The sequence below is a fragment of the Lonchura striata genome, chromosome 2, assembly GCF_050655825.1.
Source record: "Lonchura striata isolate lonStrDom1 chromosome 2, ASM5065582v1, whole genome shotgun sequence".
Classification (NCBI taxonomy): domain Eukaryota; kingdom Metazoa; phylum Chordata; class Aves; order Passeriformes; family Estrildidae; genus Lonchura; species Lonchura striata.
In genome coordinates, this window is record NC_140704.1 from 101,633,108 (window position 1) to 101,649,810 (window position 16,703).

Sequence of the window (16,703 nt, forward strand, 5' to 3'; positions counted from 1 at the left end):
GGCCAAATCCTGCTGACCTTTTTCCCATCTCAGCATGTGGATGGCAAAGTGCTGCACACACAGAACAGAACCTGCCTCAAAACACTGCTGATTCCACAGGTTCTCTGCAGCTGGAAGAAGTTCTAGCAAATATTGCATTACCTCACAATTCAGGATTGATGTTGCTCACCAGGTAGACTGAAAAGCTATGAAGCATTTTGCTTCAAAACTCTTAATGAGTCTCCAATGCAGGAAATTGATTTTTGCCAGCTTCATCAGAATATTTCATGTTTTTACACAGAAGGCAAAAGGCATGTATCTGACAGCAGAACAATCAATTTACTGATTTAATGACTCTAAAGCACTGTGAGTCAAAAAAATTCAACTTAGGTATTATTTTAAAATAAGGAAATATTTGTGTTCTCATGGAGGATGCAAAATCCCTATAGAGGCTTGATAGAGCAATATACACTCACAGAGACATATACACACAGCTTCAGGCCTTCCCAGACAGTGTAATGCTCTAATGCTCTGCTATGGAACTTTGTCAAATGTACAATATAATAAGATGAAGATTTTTAGTTGCTATTATCATCATCATCATCATCGTTATTCTATCCAGGTAAAAAGGTTGCTATAAACATAAGCTGTTTTTAAACAAAGCCATATAAGATGCCATTATTATTTTTTGCCTTTTTTTTGGTACATGAGCTGTTGCATACAGGTAGTGATATTATAAAAGAAAGACCTTATAAAATATGGTTTAGGCCCTGCTACTCTAGCTAAGCTAGCAGTCAGCCTGCAACTTCCCATGTAAAAAATCATAAGAATGAAAGCAGTGCAACAAAATATTCTGGTAACAGAACTGTTCCCACCTGCAAAAACAGTAAATCTCTCCTATGAGAATCAGTGGAGAAGATATATAAACAATTTAATAATAGGGAGTCTTAGCATGTACATGCAAAAACACCTTTTAATCAAGGAATTGAGTGGCAAGAAAACTACTAGCCAGTTAGAGCCGGACAAGAGATCTGTGAAAACTATGTAAAAATGAATTATGTGAATAAAGAATTAGCTTTTCCTGCATGAAGAACCTGAGTCCTGTCAGCTTATTACTGCAACAATGAGCAACTATAGGAGACTGTGCAAACAGAAGAGTCTACTTTATGAGATTCTGATCCATCCAGTATTATGAACGTCAAGATTAGTGTCTCCCGTTTTTTATAAGCTGTATATGCATGCTACTGTGCTGGAGCAAAGTTCTTAGATATTTATGGGTGCTGGTTTACAGCAGTCCATAGTTTCTTTTTAACCTTCTAAACACAGAAGTAAAGTTATATTCATTGCACAGCTACATTTTTAATTAATTTCAGAGAGCTGCAGGTTTCTTAATAGCCACCAAATCCTCCTCTGGCTTGAAGTCTAATGTGAATAAAGGAGCTAAAATCTTGTCATCCTTCCATTGTAAGCCATGGGACAGTATATAAAGCTCTCATGTTCTTTCTAATGTGTAAAAATCCACACTTATGTGTTACACTGTTAAAATTACAGTGGGAAGAACTGCGACAGTAGAAGTATTGCTTCATGTATTTCAAAAGAGATTAATTGATTTTGAAGAGTAAAAATCAGAATTTTCTTTAGAACAAGTTCTAAGAGCAAATGTATATTATACCATATTCTGAAATATAATATTAAAAAGAAAAAAAATCTGTATTTTGCATTGTATCATAATGTGTCTCTGATTTCCACTCCAATTAATTTGGAAATATTTTGTTGCTGTTTATTTTTTTCAACCTTTTTTGTCATTGTCTTATGTCCTGAAGTAAACGGGAACTACAGTAGATGAATAGCTTAACAAAAGGAATTTCAAAGGATAAATGAGTAAAGAATTTGAAATCTAAATCAGATGGGGCTGAAAAATGTGCTCATACAGCTCTGCAGTATTAATTTGTCAATACCCTGCTGTACTCTTGCTCCATATCAAAACTAGCTCATTAAAAATGAAATCATGCATTTGAGGAAGAGCAAAAGGGTGGCACAAATGATGTAGGAGAAAAAGCATAGCCTAGTTTGAGCTTCCTTTTTCACTATTTGCTGCCAATTATGCTTTTGTAGCAGCTTTAATTAACAAAATTTATAAAATAGATAACAGCTTAATCTCTCAAACTAGAGAATTGAATAAAAGAAAATATACAAATCTGTAGGAACATGAATCTTTTTTCCAGGAAAACTGAATGAGTTATTCTTCCACTATTTTGAGGTTCATTATATAATTGCAAAAATTTTTTTTAATTTTTCTAAAATTTGTAATATTTTATGTTTTTCCTGAAATGATGGGCCTTATCATAGTAGATATTTCCCCATTATCTTTATATATATTAAAAAGATTACCATAACCCCTATATTAAAATTCCATTTCTCAGGTTTAACACCAGCACCATGTCAGTAGAAGGAGTTATCAAATGGTACAGGTTTTATTGTGTTTCACTTGATTTATCTAAAGTTAATCTTCAATCAATTAAAATATCAGGGCTTTTAGTACCGAGATCAGTGGGGTCCACTGCCACCATTAACTCTAGAACCTGCTGACTCTTTCCCAGACTTAATTCTTTTTTGAGCTAAATGCACTGGCTCTAATTCTGTCCCCACTGCACACAGAAAGAAGAAGCACGTGACAGCACAGGCAGGATCCTGTGACAGAGTTCAGGAGCCCTCAGGGAGGCAAACGGGGAGGGAGAAGTGGGATAATCATCAACCAAAACATTATAAACAACACTGAGTTAAAAATGAAACAAAAATAAATACACTGAATAAACTCTCCTTTTCAAGAATTCAAAGAAGCTTCAAGTTACCTGAAGAGTAAATGAACTTAAAAACATCGCCTCCCTTGTTATTTCAGGTTTTTGCTACAAATGCAGGTATGACTGAAATACCTGAAAAGGTTTTACTTTTGATAAAGATATTTTTTTTTAAATTTTGAAAACCTTAATTGAATTCCAGTAAAATCCAAAACAGAATGGGTATTTTACAGATTTTGTGAAACATCCGTAGAGTTTTCAATTTTTCATTACTTTGTATATTAAACATTGTGTAAACAAAAGAAGCTGCAATATCAGTATCTCATCTAAAAATGAGATTTAGCCATGTCACTTGTTTTCCTCCAAAATGATTTTGTGTTTGAAAATGCAGCGGTCTTCAGACAGTACAATAGCTATACCAGATGTCTATGTTGATCAACCCAGTAAAATTTTAGTGTGAAGATTCCTCACAATCCACAGAGAGTATCAGCTCTTTTAAATATATATATATATGAATTCTACTAAAATCTGTTTGGAAATAATTGAATAATCTACTTGTTTAATAAAATATATTTTATTTTTGCCTTAATCCTGGATTTAAGAGTTTTATACATCCTTTTCATGTTTTGTTTATGTATGCTGACTCTGTTTTTATCCATGCAAGGTTTCAATCCCTTTTTAGACTTACAAGCGCATTTGAAATTGTACTCATTGGTATCAGTGGTGCCACAGGCTTGAAAGGCACTTTCTACTGATTTACAACAGAGGTTAGTTGACATAAAGGTGCTAGGAACTCAATTCCAAATACTGGTGCTTTGTTTCTGAGAAGATTATCCATGTTCTTGGTGATACTATTTTCTTCTCATTCATTTTTTCCTCTGTTAAACAGATAGTCCATCATATTTCTCCAGCTTCTTCTGGCAGTTCTTATAATGAAGATCCATCAGCAGCTCTAGACTACTGTCATTCATGGTTGCTATGCTATGTAAATGACAACAGCTATCATATAAGTTGATAAAATTACGTATGGTAACAAACCTCAAACTTTTTTTATTTTTTTCTGGATAGAAATGTGGTACCTTCTAAAACTCCTACCTAAGGTAATTAAAATAACACAGCACTGTTAGAGAATACAGGTTTAAGACCATTAGGGAATACAGGTGTAAATTGCTTTATAATGCATTTCAGAATTTTTTTCTATGGCCTCACTACATTGAACTAATATTTCGATAGCTCTTTGAGCTTGGCTTTTCCTATTACAAGATTAGGAAAAGTCATTTTCCTTTATATAGTCTCTCTTCTTTTGCCTATAATGGGAGGGAGAAAGGAGTATTCTCTCAGTTTTTCCTCAGGCTAGATCTATAAAGATGATGTGGAGATCATTTTGCTGTCACAGATCAATCTGTCTGTAAAGACAAGATGATCTCATACTACAGAAGGGAAAATACTGAAGAAGATGTAAGATAGTTTTTCTTAAATACTAGTTGTATTCACAAGTCTATTCAAACTGGTTTTGTCCTAAAACATGGAACCTATTTGGTTTTATAAACAAAAAATACTTATGGTATTACACAGTGGGATATGAAACTTGGAGTCAGCGGTCACTCTAGGGAAAGTCAAAACAAAGACGAAAGAAAAATCAACAAAGCATATAAAGAACCCTGTGAGGGCACCCCAGAATGCTTTTAAAGATATATTCCCAAACCAAGAAGAAAGTTTGGACAATATAAGGTTTGAATTAGTGCAGCATAGAACCATACTTAGGAACACTGACCTCTGGGACCATTCCAGAGAGATGTCTAAGTTATCTGCCAGTTGTGGCATAAATCTCTTTCACTACTGACATGAATATAGTCTATGATACATATGGCCTAAACAGTATTTTCTTTTCTTCATTCACACTTATTTGAAACTTACAGAACCTTGAGAAAGGTAATACAAAATTAATCAGAACAAAAGATCTGGGGCTTTAATGTATGAAGATGAATCAGAACAAAATCAGGTGCTTTAATGTACGAAGAAATCAGTGAGACCACCCCTGGAACAGGTCAATGCTCCTTGGTACTCTGTATAGCAGCAGGAATCAGCCAGTGCATATCAAAAGGGAAGAGGAGACGGAGAGGGAGTTACTAGTTATGATGCTTTGCATGGTCTGTTTCATCAATTTGCCTTTGGCCATTCAGCAGATGTGCACTCTGAGCAGTAGCTGTTAAAACATATCGCAGAGGCGATCCTGCTGAATGTAATGCTCATCTCTCTGCAGAGCCAGCTACTGAGATTCCAGCTCTACAAGGTGAGAATGAGGCATAGCCCAGGAAAAGCAGAAGTGCTGCCAGATGCAGTAAACCAACTTCAGAGCACCACACAGATGGCACTTTGGAACAGACACTTACATGATGCTTCATCTTTGCTTCTAGGTCTGGGCAGCCCAGTAGCTGAGACCCAGCTGAGCAGGATGAGATGCTATGGAAAGCAAAATAGTTCATGTCCTTGTGATTGTATAGACAACAAGTAATCAGGTCAAAAATCAGCTGTGAAGGAAATTTGGAATTGTGTTTACAATTAAACAAAGATTAATTCTATTTTATGCCATAAAAAAAAAAAAAATAGAACAATCCTTGAGAAGCTAAACTTCAACTATTGAAGGAATTCAGATTTGCAGAGAGTGAATGACAACAAAACACAATACTCTTTTTTGCTTTAGTACTCCAGAAGTATCCAATGATTATTCTTTCTGCCCTTCTGGTGTCTAGAAATGTATGAATCAGATAATAATATAATATAATAATATATAATAATATAGTAAGGAAAGACTTTAATGCACTGTATTTGTCCCTTTTGTACTTTGTTTTTCAACAATCACTTGGTGAAATGAAGTCTTGTCCTGGTGGATAGGTTCTACTTGAATCACAAAGCTCATAAATCTTATAATGACTTATTTAGGAAAGGAATTTGCACGAAAGGGTTATTCATAAAACTCTAACATGTAAACAGTGATAGTGTTTCATCACATGTATTAAAAAATACTTAAAAAAGATATCAACCAATAAAATTTATAGATATTCTTCATTATTCTCTGCCTCTGTTATTCTCCTCTTAATCAGTAATACATACTTTTAAGTATAATAAGCAGTTTTTTTCAGAGAATTTTATATGATGAACTTCAATTTACTAAAACTACTTAACCTCCAGTGATTTAATTATACATGAAGTTGTTGTATCTTTGTAGAAATAACCAAAATGAAATGCCTTCTCAAGAGAAATTATGAACTGATTAATTAAAGAAGCCCTTAATAATAATGACCCTCAATTCATCCAGTTCCCCAGTTCAGCTAGAGTGTTATTGGTTTATAATACCGGTGTTATGGTTTTACCCATTCATTGCCATAGAAGACTTGGAATAGTTAATGTTACAATTAGAGGAATACAAAAGCGTTCTGATAATTTGAAGAGAAATATTGTTGGAAAACGACCGGTAGTGTGATGGCCAAGAACCATTAACAATCTGGTGCTTATTTTTGAACAGGTGTACAATTTAATTATCAAAGCCAATGGGCAATATTAATGCCAATTTTAGAGATGCAAAATACTGCTGAAGGTTCTGAGCCAACAAGCAAATAAATATCTCATTTCAGTCAGACAATCTAGGATAATCAGGAGTAGTCAACAGTGCTTTGGAAAATACTGCAGGCAAGAAATAAAAATGGTACTTCAATTTCTTGTAGCAAAAATAAGCAGTACGTGTCATACAGACACATTCCTGCCAAAGTATTTTGCCCTTCATTAGCTCCTGAGACAAATCCAGATCTCATGCAGAATTACAAGGGGCAAGATCTAAATAGATAAGATAGGCATAAGTACTACATGCTATTATTTGGATTATTTTCAATTTTTATGTAATTGTTATAGATCATAAACTTCTAGAAATTTTGTCTAAGAATACTTTATGCAAAAGCAAAAACAACACAGGCTCTAGATGATGGAATTTGCTTAGTGTCTTAAGAAAAAACCTTTCTAGATGCTGGAATGAAAGCGCTCTTACTTGTAAACCCCATAATTTTTTTACAAATGCCACTATATTGTAAAGAAAATAATTTTTAGTTAATGCTTCTTGAAAATTTATGGTAGAAATAATATTAGTAGCTTTGGATATTATTCAGACTAAAAAGAAGTGTTCATAATAAGGGAATAACCTGTTTAAATTATTTCCTCCAGAAAGAAAAATCTTATTCCTACAAATTATTCAATTTTAATATTTTAAGATTCTTTCAAATTTCTAACTTGCATCACCCATAATATGACAAATATTTTTGTACAATTTTTAATAAGCTATTTTTAAAAATCACTCTTTCCAATCTAGTTTAATATACCAAAGTAAAAATATTTACTTTTACACAGAGTGTTTTTCTTAAGTATATGTCATAGTCATGTTCACAGCATAGAATTAAGTCTTTATCTAATGGATCACAAATTTTTATTTTAAAGCCTTACTGAAGTTTCAGGGATTAAATAACATGAAATGCATTTTTGCTTAACAAAAATTATACATCCTCTGGCTTTTCTGGGCAAGACACATTTAAAAAGCCCAGGCAAGGCGCAATAAATTTAAATGACCAACCATTTGAACCAGATAGCATGGGTCACTGTTCTGAGCTCTGCATGAGCTTTGCAGAAACAGGGATAACTCAGCTGAATTAGGTACTCACTGGTCTATAATCTGATTTCCCTGTTGCCACCATAGCTGAAAAACAACCATACTGAAGCTGGTAATCCATGGTATTAAAAAAATTAAAAATTAAAAGAGGGAAAGACAGAGTGGGGAAGAGAAAGAAAGAATGAGTGAGAGAAGGAGAGTGATGGGAGAGAAGAGAGCTTAAGGGGAGAAGAACATTCAAGATGCAGTGGGAAATAAAATGTTTAGCCATGGTAGATCTGTTCTGAATTTATATGGCTGGTGTGAAACCTACTGCATCATTACTATACTTAATTTTTAAAAGTAAAAATATTTGTAAGTGTATGTAGGTAAATACTTGTTTCTACATTATTGCACACTGATCAAGTAAACAAATTCTTTCTGTACAGGATAAATGTTCCTAGAAAATATGTTGGAAGACAGTTATCAGGTTAAGGACTGAATTATTTTTATAAGTTTGTCAAGTGTTTTATTATCTTAAACTGCTTTGCTAAAGACCTGTAAATTTCCTACATACTTGAAAGATGATTTGCAATCTCTCGCTAATAAAGTGCACTAGCACAGTCCTTACCAAAGGAAAGGATCTTCAAATTACAGAGAGAAAAAATACATCATATGATCACAGAAGGTGGGAGGAATCTTAAACATCAACCAGTTTCAATTTCCCTGACGTGGGCAGAGGCACCTTGCAGTAAGACCAGGTTGTCCAGGGAACTGAGATTTAGTGACAGTTGATACCTTTATTCCAACCAGACAAGCTTGGTCAAAGAGAATCACTTAAAAGTAAAATGAGAGAAAAAAACTATTATACCAAGGTGACAACCAAAGTAAGCCTTCTGTTCTCTCCTGACCACTTGCTTTATATCAAGAAGGATTAGGGATGGTGCAGTCATTGATGTATTTGTGAATATCTACTCTTCATGGTCATATGCATATATCAGTTCCTTGTATATTCAAATAACTTCTTGTCTGCCACTGAATATTATTTATATAATGACACAGGAGATATATTAGCTTTAGAAAACTTGGAGAATATTAGTTTTAGAAAACTTTGAGAGCTATTTCACAATCTAATGTGGCATCATGCCCTAGGTTTTTGTATAATTGTGAAATTTCAACCCCAGTTTGTTCTCATATTTCAGAAAATGGACTGTTCTCTTAAATCAATTTTTGAACTACTAAGGAATGCACTTCAAGAAACTATGCTGTGACTGACTTATAAACTTGAGATAGAAAGCCTTTCCAATATTACTTTTTAAAATAAATTTAATATGCTATAGTTGTGCCACTAATTGTTCTTTATACAAAACTATGTTTTATTAACAAAAACCAAAAACAAAACCAACAAAAAACCCCAACAACCAGACATTATGGATAAACCAGTTTGGTTTTTTTTAAATATTCTTCACTTGCTGTTTTAATGGAAATAGATTACAGCCAATAAGTCTTAAGAGTTCAATCAAAATTTGATCACAAACCAAGAAACCCTTGGTTTGTATTATGTCTGTTATTGACAGCCTTGGCTGCAGTGATCATAAGACTGTGGACTTTGGGGTCCTGCTGAGCACCCTGAAGGTTATTTCTAAGACAAAAGTTTCTGGGCTTCGCAGAGGAGGCTTCAGCTTGCACAGAGCTCAGTTGGGAGGGATTCTGCAGGAATCTTCCATGGAGGATAAAGGAGTTACTGAGTAGTTGAAGATTTTTGGGAGCACTCTTCTGGAAGCACAAAAGCAGTTCATCCTCTTTAAGGTAAGGGAAAGCAGGCAAAGCAAGGGACTCCCTTGGCTTAACTGCAAGTATCAAAGTCTGCTCAAATGTAAAATAAAAAGAATCATGCCAGAAATGGAAAAGTGAACAAACACACATTGAGAACTACAAGAGCATTGCTAGGGTATGCGAAGATGGAGTTAGAAATGCAAAAGCTCAGCTCAAACTGAAATTGGCTAGAGATGTCAAAAACTACAAGAAAGGTTCTTCAGGTATGTAAATAACAATCAAAATCAGAAAGAAAATATTAGCCTGATGTTACCTCAACAGTCTGTTTACCTCTGCCTGCTGGCTTCCTGGCCTTGGGAAAAAAATATTCAGGTTGATGAAAACACAAAGCCACTGTGAGTGAAGGAAGAATTGTGTACGAATGATTACATGAGCATGACCCCTAAAACCTGATGAGTCCTGACATTATCTACCCAAGGGTATTAAGGGAGCTGCCTGACACAATTGCAAGGCCACTCTCCATGATCTTTGAGAGGCCATGGAGTTCAGGGGATGTCCTAGAAGAACAGAAAGAGGCTAATGTCACCCCCATCAACAAGAATGTCTTGAAAGAGGATCCAGGAAATTACAGGTCCATCAGGCTTACTTCATCCCAGGGCCAGTTATGGAACGAATTCTCCTGGAGGTTCTCAAAAGTCAGATGAAGCAGGGGATTGGGAAAAACCAGAAGAGGTTCACCAAAGGCAACTTGTGCTTGACAAACGTGATCTACTACAACAAAGTAACATTTGGTTGATGTAGGATGAGTGGTGGATGTTGTCTACACAGCAATATCCACCTATATCTTTTAAATAACTTATTCTGTAACTAAGCACACAAGTTACTTAATTGTAATATTTCTTTCTTTGTACAGTGGTTTTAAATATTTTTCATGCTTTTTGTTTCCCTATGCTATATTTGCTCTGTGTACTACAATTAAGATAATGAAAAATATCTGAAATCCTGAATATTATGAGCTTTTAAAGACATTTCCTTTGTAGGTCTACATAACCTTTCTTCAATGGCTCTGTCTTTAAAGGGTCTATATCTAAGTTTAATTCCAGGATCATTTTTCACAAGTCATATTATTGTTCATGTCAGATTAAAAATTTAAGAAATTTGAAACTTTTGGGGACTATAAAGTATCACTAGAGAATGGCAATAGTGGAAGTTAGTCAAGCAGCCTGCAATATGTTCTCACATGGTTTTTTAAGACCAAAAAATACAACAAATTCAAAAAACCTTTTCTCATTATGGATGTAATTATACTTCCATAACCTCAAAAGTGAAGGGAGCCGAAGATTTGTTGTTTTTGGTGTTACAGAAAAACCTAACAACACTGACCAAAAAAAGAAAAGAAAAAAAAAGAAAAGAAAAAAGAAGAAAGGGAAGGGAAGGGAAGGGAAGGGAAGGGAAGGGAAGGGAAGGGAAGGGAAGGGAAGGGAAGGGAAGGGAAGGGAAGGGAAGGGAAGGGAAGGGAAGGGAAGGGAAGGGAAGGGAAGGGAAGGGAAGGGAAGGGAAGGGAAGGGAAGGGAAGGGAAGGGAAGGGAAGGGAAGGGAAGGGAAGGGAAGGGAAGGGAAGGGAAGGGAAGGGAAGGGAAGGGAAGGTCTGTACCCCAGTTATTCCAAAACCATTTGGTTCTGACGAAAACTATCTATCTCAACAATAAAAACTTAGTCAGACAGTCCAGCAGTTTAATAGATGAGCACAGATATTGTACAAGAAGAAAGAAAAAATGACAATTCAAAGCCCAGCATTCTTACTTAGTAGACTGAGTGGTGTCACTCCTGACAGTAATTATGGAGTGCTTTGCTACATACAGCACATCAGTCTGTGTTTAGTTGACATTTGGGAATTACAAAAAAGCCAACCCAGCAACTACAGTTTTGAGTAATTTTAATTATTGTTTATTGCAAGAATTTCAGCTCACATGAGTTTTAAACAACTCATGTACATTATATTCCTAGTCATCAAATGCTTAATTTAAAAAGTAACTTTGCATATATTTTTTAATTTTTAATTTTTTTTTCCAGTGCTCAGGTTTGATGATGCTCTAGAATATGAAAAAATATCACTCTGCCATTTGTATAGTGGGAAAGCAAGGATTTAAACCAATGCTTACTGAAAACTCAAGAAGCATAACTGATTTTGCAAGCCACATAAGGCTGCCTATTGCTCACTATTTGCGATTCTTCAGTAAGCCATCAAAATATCACAATCCAAGAGAGCTGAAATTTTGACTATTCACAAAGGAAGGTATACCTTTATGAAATATTGCCATGGATTTTTCTTAATGTGTCCAAACAGTTGCCTATATATTATACATGAGAATTTCTCAATACTACTAGAAAAAACATTGCTGTATTCTGATGAGATTTCTACATACCTCTTATGTAAAAAAGAACAAAATCCTCTAAATCAGAGCTACAGCCTAATGTCCTTTTAGTGCTGTGAATTTTTAAGAAAGGTCTTTAGCCTTTGAAGGGGAATTGAAATGAGAATTGTCACATAAAGATTTGTTGACAAAGGTATCAGCTTGTGAAAAGAAGGTCTGTAGCCAATAAGGACACACAGTCTTCCAATGTTGTGAAAATTTCACATTTTCTAAACTGCCTTTTAGGGCACAGCTCAGGCAGGCTTTGAAGTCCATGCTATACTTTGATTGGAGTAAGTAGGAAAGTCTTATACATATGTATTCCTTCACAACTTTATTTGATGATACAATAGAAAATGTTCAACTTGTTTTTCCAAACACTAACTCTGAATCCAAAACCCTCAGAGGAATTGGGTCTTGCCCATGTGTTCATCAAAAGAAAAGAGAGTGAAAAGAACGTGGATAGGTTTGACCATTTACATTTTTTGAAAGCATTTGATATGTATAGTGAGTATTTTCACATATCTATTATTTTGTCTCAAATGAGTCTCTTCATCAGTATTTTTCTAAAGGCTAAAAAGGGGGTTTGAAGATGACCTGCTATAAGGGACACAATTACTTAATCTTTCACTGAAGAAAGCCTACAGACTGACATAAGTGTATTTCTTGTTTTTCTCTTAGTCACCACAATACCTCTTAAATATGCCTCTAGTAAAAGCTGCTATTTAAATTATGAACTACAGCCAAGCCTCTGATCAGTGCTTGTCATGGAACATGAATATATTAAAATGTCTCTATTTATTCAATTAATTTGCTGGCAAGTAACTCCATTGCAGTAGATATAAATTCATAATAAGTACGTATTGGTTTGTGATGGAAAAATATGGCTGTAGAAGTGAGCATTTTTCTATACCTGATAATTATTACAATTACTAATTTCAAATTAAGTTATTTTCTGTACCTGAATACTCATTCAGAATGTGGTTTGACAGACAGAAAGTGTTACCATACTGAGACTGGAGAAATGCACTGAAGTAGGAGCTCAAATATGTGGGGGTATTTGTGAGTTCTACAGCTGGAATAACAAATTGTTTATCTGAGTAGAGCAAAGTAGGAACCCAATCCATAATTTCCTGATGGAGATTCTCATTACTGAGCTATTACAAGGTGATAGGAACACAGTAAATTCCAGATTACAATACTTTTTAATGGCACAGGTATTGTTTAAGAACATGTCCTAACTGGATGAAATTGAAATAAAAATTCCACTTAAAAGCTTCTTTCCAGATATGTTTATAAAGACATAAATCTTATTTAACTAATGATGTGGAGCAAATGGCAGGAATACAGTGTATATTAGCACATTATGTTTAGCATGATCCTGTCTGAGGCTGTTATTAAAAGATTACATTTGATTGTCAGTGTTATTTTTCAGAAATGTTGCATGACATCTTATTTACCTGTAGCTCTGGGAACTGTTCATAACACTTTTTGAGTTCCATAATTAATTTTCACTCTTATCAGCTCCCAGGTTTATAAAGAACCTAGCCTTGGGTTACAATTGCTTTTGAAAACCTAATTCTTACTTTTTATGCTTTCTGAAGTTTTAAGCTTCATTTTTTATTCTAATTTTGATATTAATAATTTCTCAGTACTTTTAGTTATAACTACTGTAGTAAAATGCAACATTGTGAAGAAACTGGTTGTTTTAACTCCCATTATAAATTCAGGCTGAAAGTCCCTTCATCAATTCTTGCTTCAATTCACACAGAAGAAACAGAGTTTTCAGGTTCGTGGCTACTCTAATCAGAAAGGAGCAAGGGCAAGAAAAATAAAACAAGATATAAAAGAAATGAAAAAAGAGCTCCTCTCAACTAGACAGATGATATAATGGGAGAATGAAAGTGAATTCAGGACACTTTTTCATAAAAAAATCAGAATAATAGTAGAAATAAATAATAATAATAATAATAATAATAATAATAATAATAATAATAATAATAGTAGAAACTTACAGCATCATCTGAAAAATTCCATAGGCAATATATACTTGTATTTTGCTCACCTTCTGATGCAAGTGCTTCCATACTAGGAGTCTTTTTGTTAGCAACCTTTGCAATGACACAACTAACACTGCAGAATTAAACCTCCTGTTGACACACGAAGTAGCGCTGCACTTACTAACATGTCCAAATGTCAGTTTGGTACCTCTTTTTCCCTTCATCATTCTGGTAGCATAGTTGGAAGGTACTGGAAGAAAGTTTTTCTTTCATAGTCTTTCAATTTTCTTCACTTTGCAAGTGCAAATATTCAGTATGAATTATTTAGAGGACTGTATAGTTATAAATAAGAAATGCCAAAGCAAAGTAAGGTTATCAAGCTATAAATATGATAATAGTGTTCAAATATCTAGCTGGATGCCAGGTTTTTTCTATAGAAGGTAAGGGCTGCTCCAAAATAGAATATTGCTTGCTTGAGACAATGCATTAACCAGTTCTAATCATTAACATATGCCTTGAATCACCATATATCTCTAACCTTCCTGTTTAGTGTGAGCTCTTATTGAACTACAAAATTCATATTTGTCTATGTACATGATTAACCAAAATCTGACTAGACATGGAAAAACACTATCTGATTAAAATCCCTAATTTGCTTTTATGTTACTATTTATTCCATGTTCTCTCTCTCAGCAAAAATTTCCATCAGTCCAAGTTTCCTGCCATTACTTTATGTTCTTTGTAGCCCCCCTGAGTGTGATGTATTGCCTATTAAATAAAGCAAAAATTCTGAATATTATGAGAGAGGAGTGCAATTAGTAGCAATGAGACCTTGAGTAGTCCTATACCATATCCATCTATCACATTCTTAGAAAAAAGGTCTTTGTTCTCCAAAAATCTGTACTCACAATTTTGTTCCAAATGACAACTGAGTTTTGCAATTGTTAAGAAGCATAAAACTTAGGAAATTAGATTGTTGGAGATGAGAGCTTTTGAAATCTTAGTTCAAGGTGGATAACCCTGTTTGAAATCTCCCCCTACTGAACTGATCAACTTCATTTCAACAACTGATATCTCCCTATTACCTGGTCCCTTTTCTCAGGCCTCTTCCTGAATAAAATGTCCTTTGCCAGAATGCATATTCCTTCTGTGTAAGGGGAGAGTGGGGGTAATTTTCTTATTGTACATTTGCATTTAAATTGCTGCTATGGAATATGGGGAACACATTGTTATTTAACTTTTTTTTCTTATTAAGAAATCATGCTATCAATATTCATTTATTGTGCTTCCTTCACTATTAGCACAGCAGTACAGTGAGTTAATTAGTCATTTTAATAAAATGTGGCTGTTCCCTAAAAGATAATTATTAAGCAGAAAATTGCAGCTTATCAGCAAAATACTGGCTTTTTGTCCTACAAATTTATTTTTTAAAATTGATTTGTCACTTTAAGATTATTAGATTAATTTTCTCATGCTTTTCCTCTACTTATGCTAAAATTGAACAACCATAATTTTTCCAATCTACTCTTTATGGTTTATTAAGACTCTTTAATAGAAATAACATTTTTGCTCATTAGTTATTTATGTTCATTTAATGCTGATGTGAAAATGTGACTTCAGCTTTATGAAATCAGCAGAACCTGACTATAATTAACACTTCAGTACATGTATAAAGTGGGCATTTTTCATCTTTCCAGTTTCCTGAAACAAACTAACCTTGAGCACTAGATCAGTCTTCACTTATTCTGATGAATACTGGCAAGAATTAGGAAATACCAGCACTTTAATAATGCACATTTAAATTTTGATGAAAATATTGCAGAGTTTTCCTTTTCTTGTCACTCAAGTTTTTATTTTTATACATGTTTTTATGTATGTGTATTTTTAAAAAAGAAAGTAGTGGAAGGAAAACACTGACAATACAATAAGACTAAGCAGAATGGCCATATCCCTTTTGCCCAGAATTTGTCTTACCACTAACCTTGCATTTTGGATCAAGAATTGCAGATTACCTATGAAGAGTTGATGTTTATGATGATTTTATGTCTGGTTGAACCAAACTTTTCCCTGTCTATAATCCTATATTCTTTATATTTCCATTTCAATATTCAGAATCTAGTGGTGGAGGGAAGAAAAGGATTAAGGCAATATATAAACCACAGATAATATCAAGTACTTGCCTTTGTATTCTTATTTTAATTTTAGGAAAGAAGCATTGAAATTTTAATTCAATCATTTTAGTAATAGTACTCTTTCCCCCCTGCTTATTTTCCCCTTTTTAAAAATTATTTTTAGTGTTCTACATTTTCATTGAGGATGTCTATACCCCCTTGATAAGCAATGACACCAAAAACCCACAAGGGCACTTTGGTATAGAAAGCAGATATAAAGTACAAAGAATTGCCAGTTCAAATCTTATTTTACCCAAGAGGTTTGCCATAAATGCAGGTTTATAAAGCCTCACATCTGTAACCTTATCACTAATGACATGACAGTCACAAAATACATCCTAAACTGCAGTACAGAAGTTATACAGAATTCTGCCCTGCATATTTTGTGACAATAGCAATGAATTCAACACTAATAAAATGCAATTTACTCTTGTTTTAAAGATATTTTGGGAAAAATAATGAAATCAAATAATTTTAAGGTTAAAATGTGACTCATTCCTCTCTATGGTGTCTATTAAACTAGTACAGGATTAATAGTTTCTCTGTGCATATATATATATATATATATATATATATATATATATATATATATATATATATATATATATATATATATATATATATATATATATATATATATATATATATGGGACTTTTGTAAAAATATAAATGAGATGCACATGTTAAACTGGTCCTATTTTAATTCTTAACTTCCTCAAGAGAAAAAATACATTGACATAATTATTTGAGTGCAATCTTATGAACCTAAAAATAGATTATCATGATTTTAAAATTTATTAAAATTAACTGATAATGGAATAAGTGCTAAGCTTAAGGAAGGCTTCAGTTTATTGCCATCTCACTTTTACAGCACATTTTCCTGTGGAAGTTATTAAAAATGCTAAAGCAATAGTGAAAACTAGATTTCACAT

The 16,703-nt window shown here is 33.7% G+C and overlaps 1 protein-coding gene across 10 annotated transcripts in view; it reads right to left on the reverse strand.

Moving 5' to 3' along the window:
• Window positions 1-16,703, reverse strand: part of CCDC102B (coiled-coil domain containing 102B) — a 142,443-nt gene that overhangs the window by 20,304 nt on the left and 105,436 nt on the right. The window contains exon 8 of one of the 10 annotated variants that reach the window (XM_085571888.1): window positions 5,171-5,240. The exons of the other annotated variants lie outside the window; for them this stretch is intronic. Within the exon in view, the coding sequence (XP_085428014.1) occupies window positions 5,171-5,240 (70 nt within the window). The remainder of the gene's footprint in view (window positions 1-5,170; window positions 5,241-16,703) is intronic. 10 annotated transcript variants of the gene reach the window in all.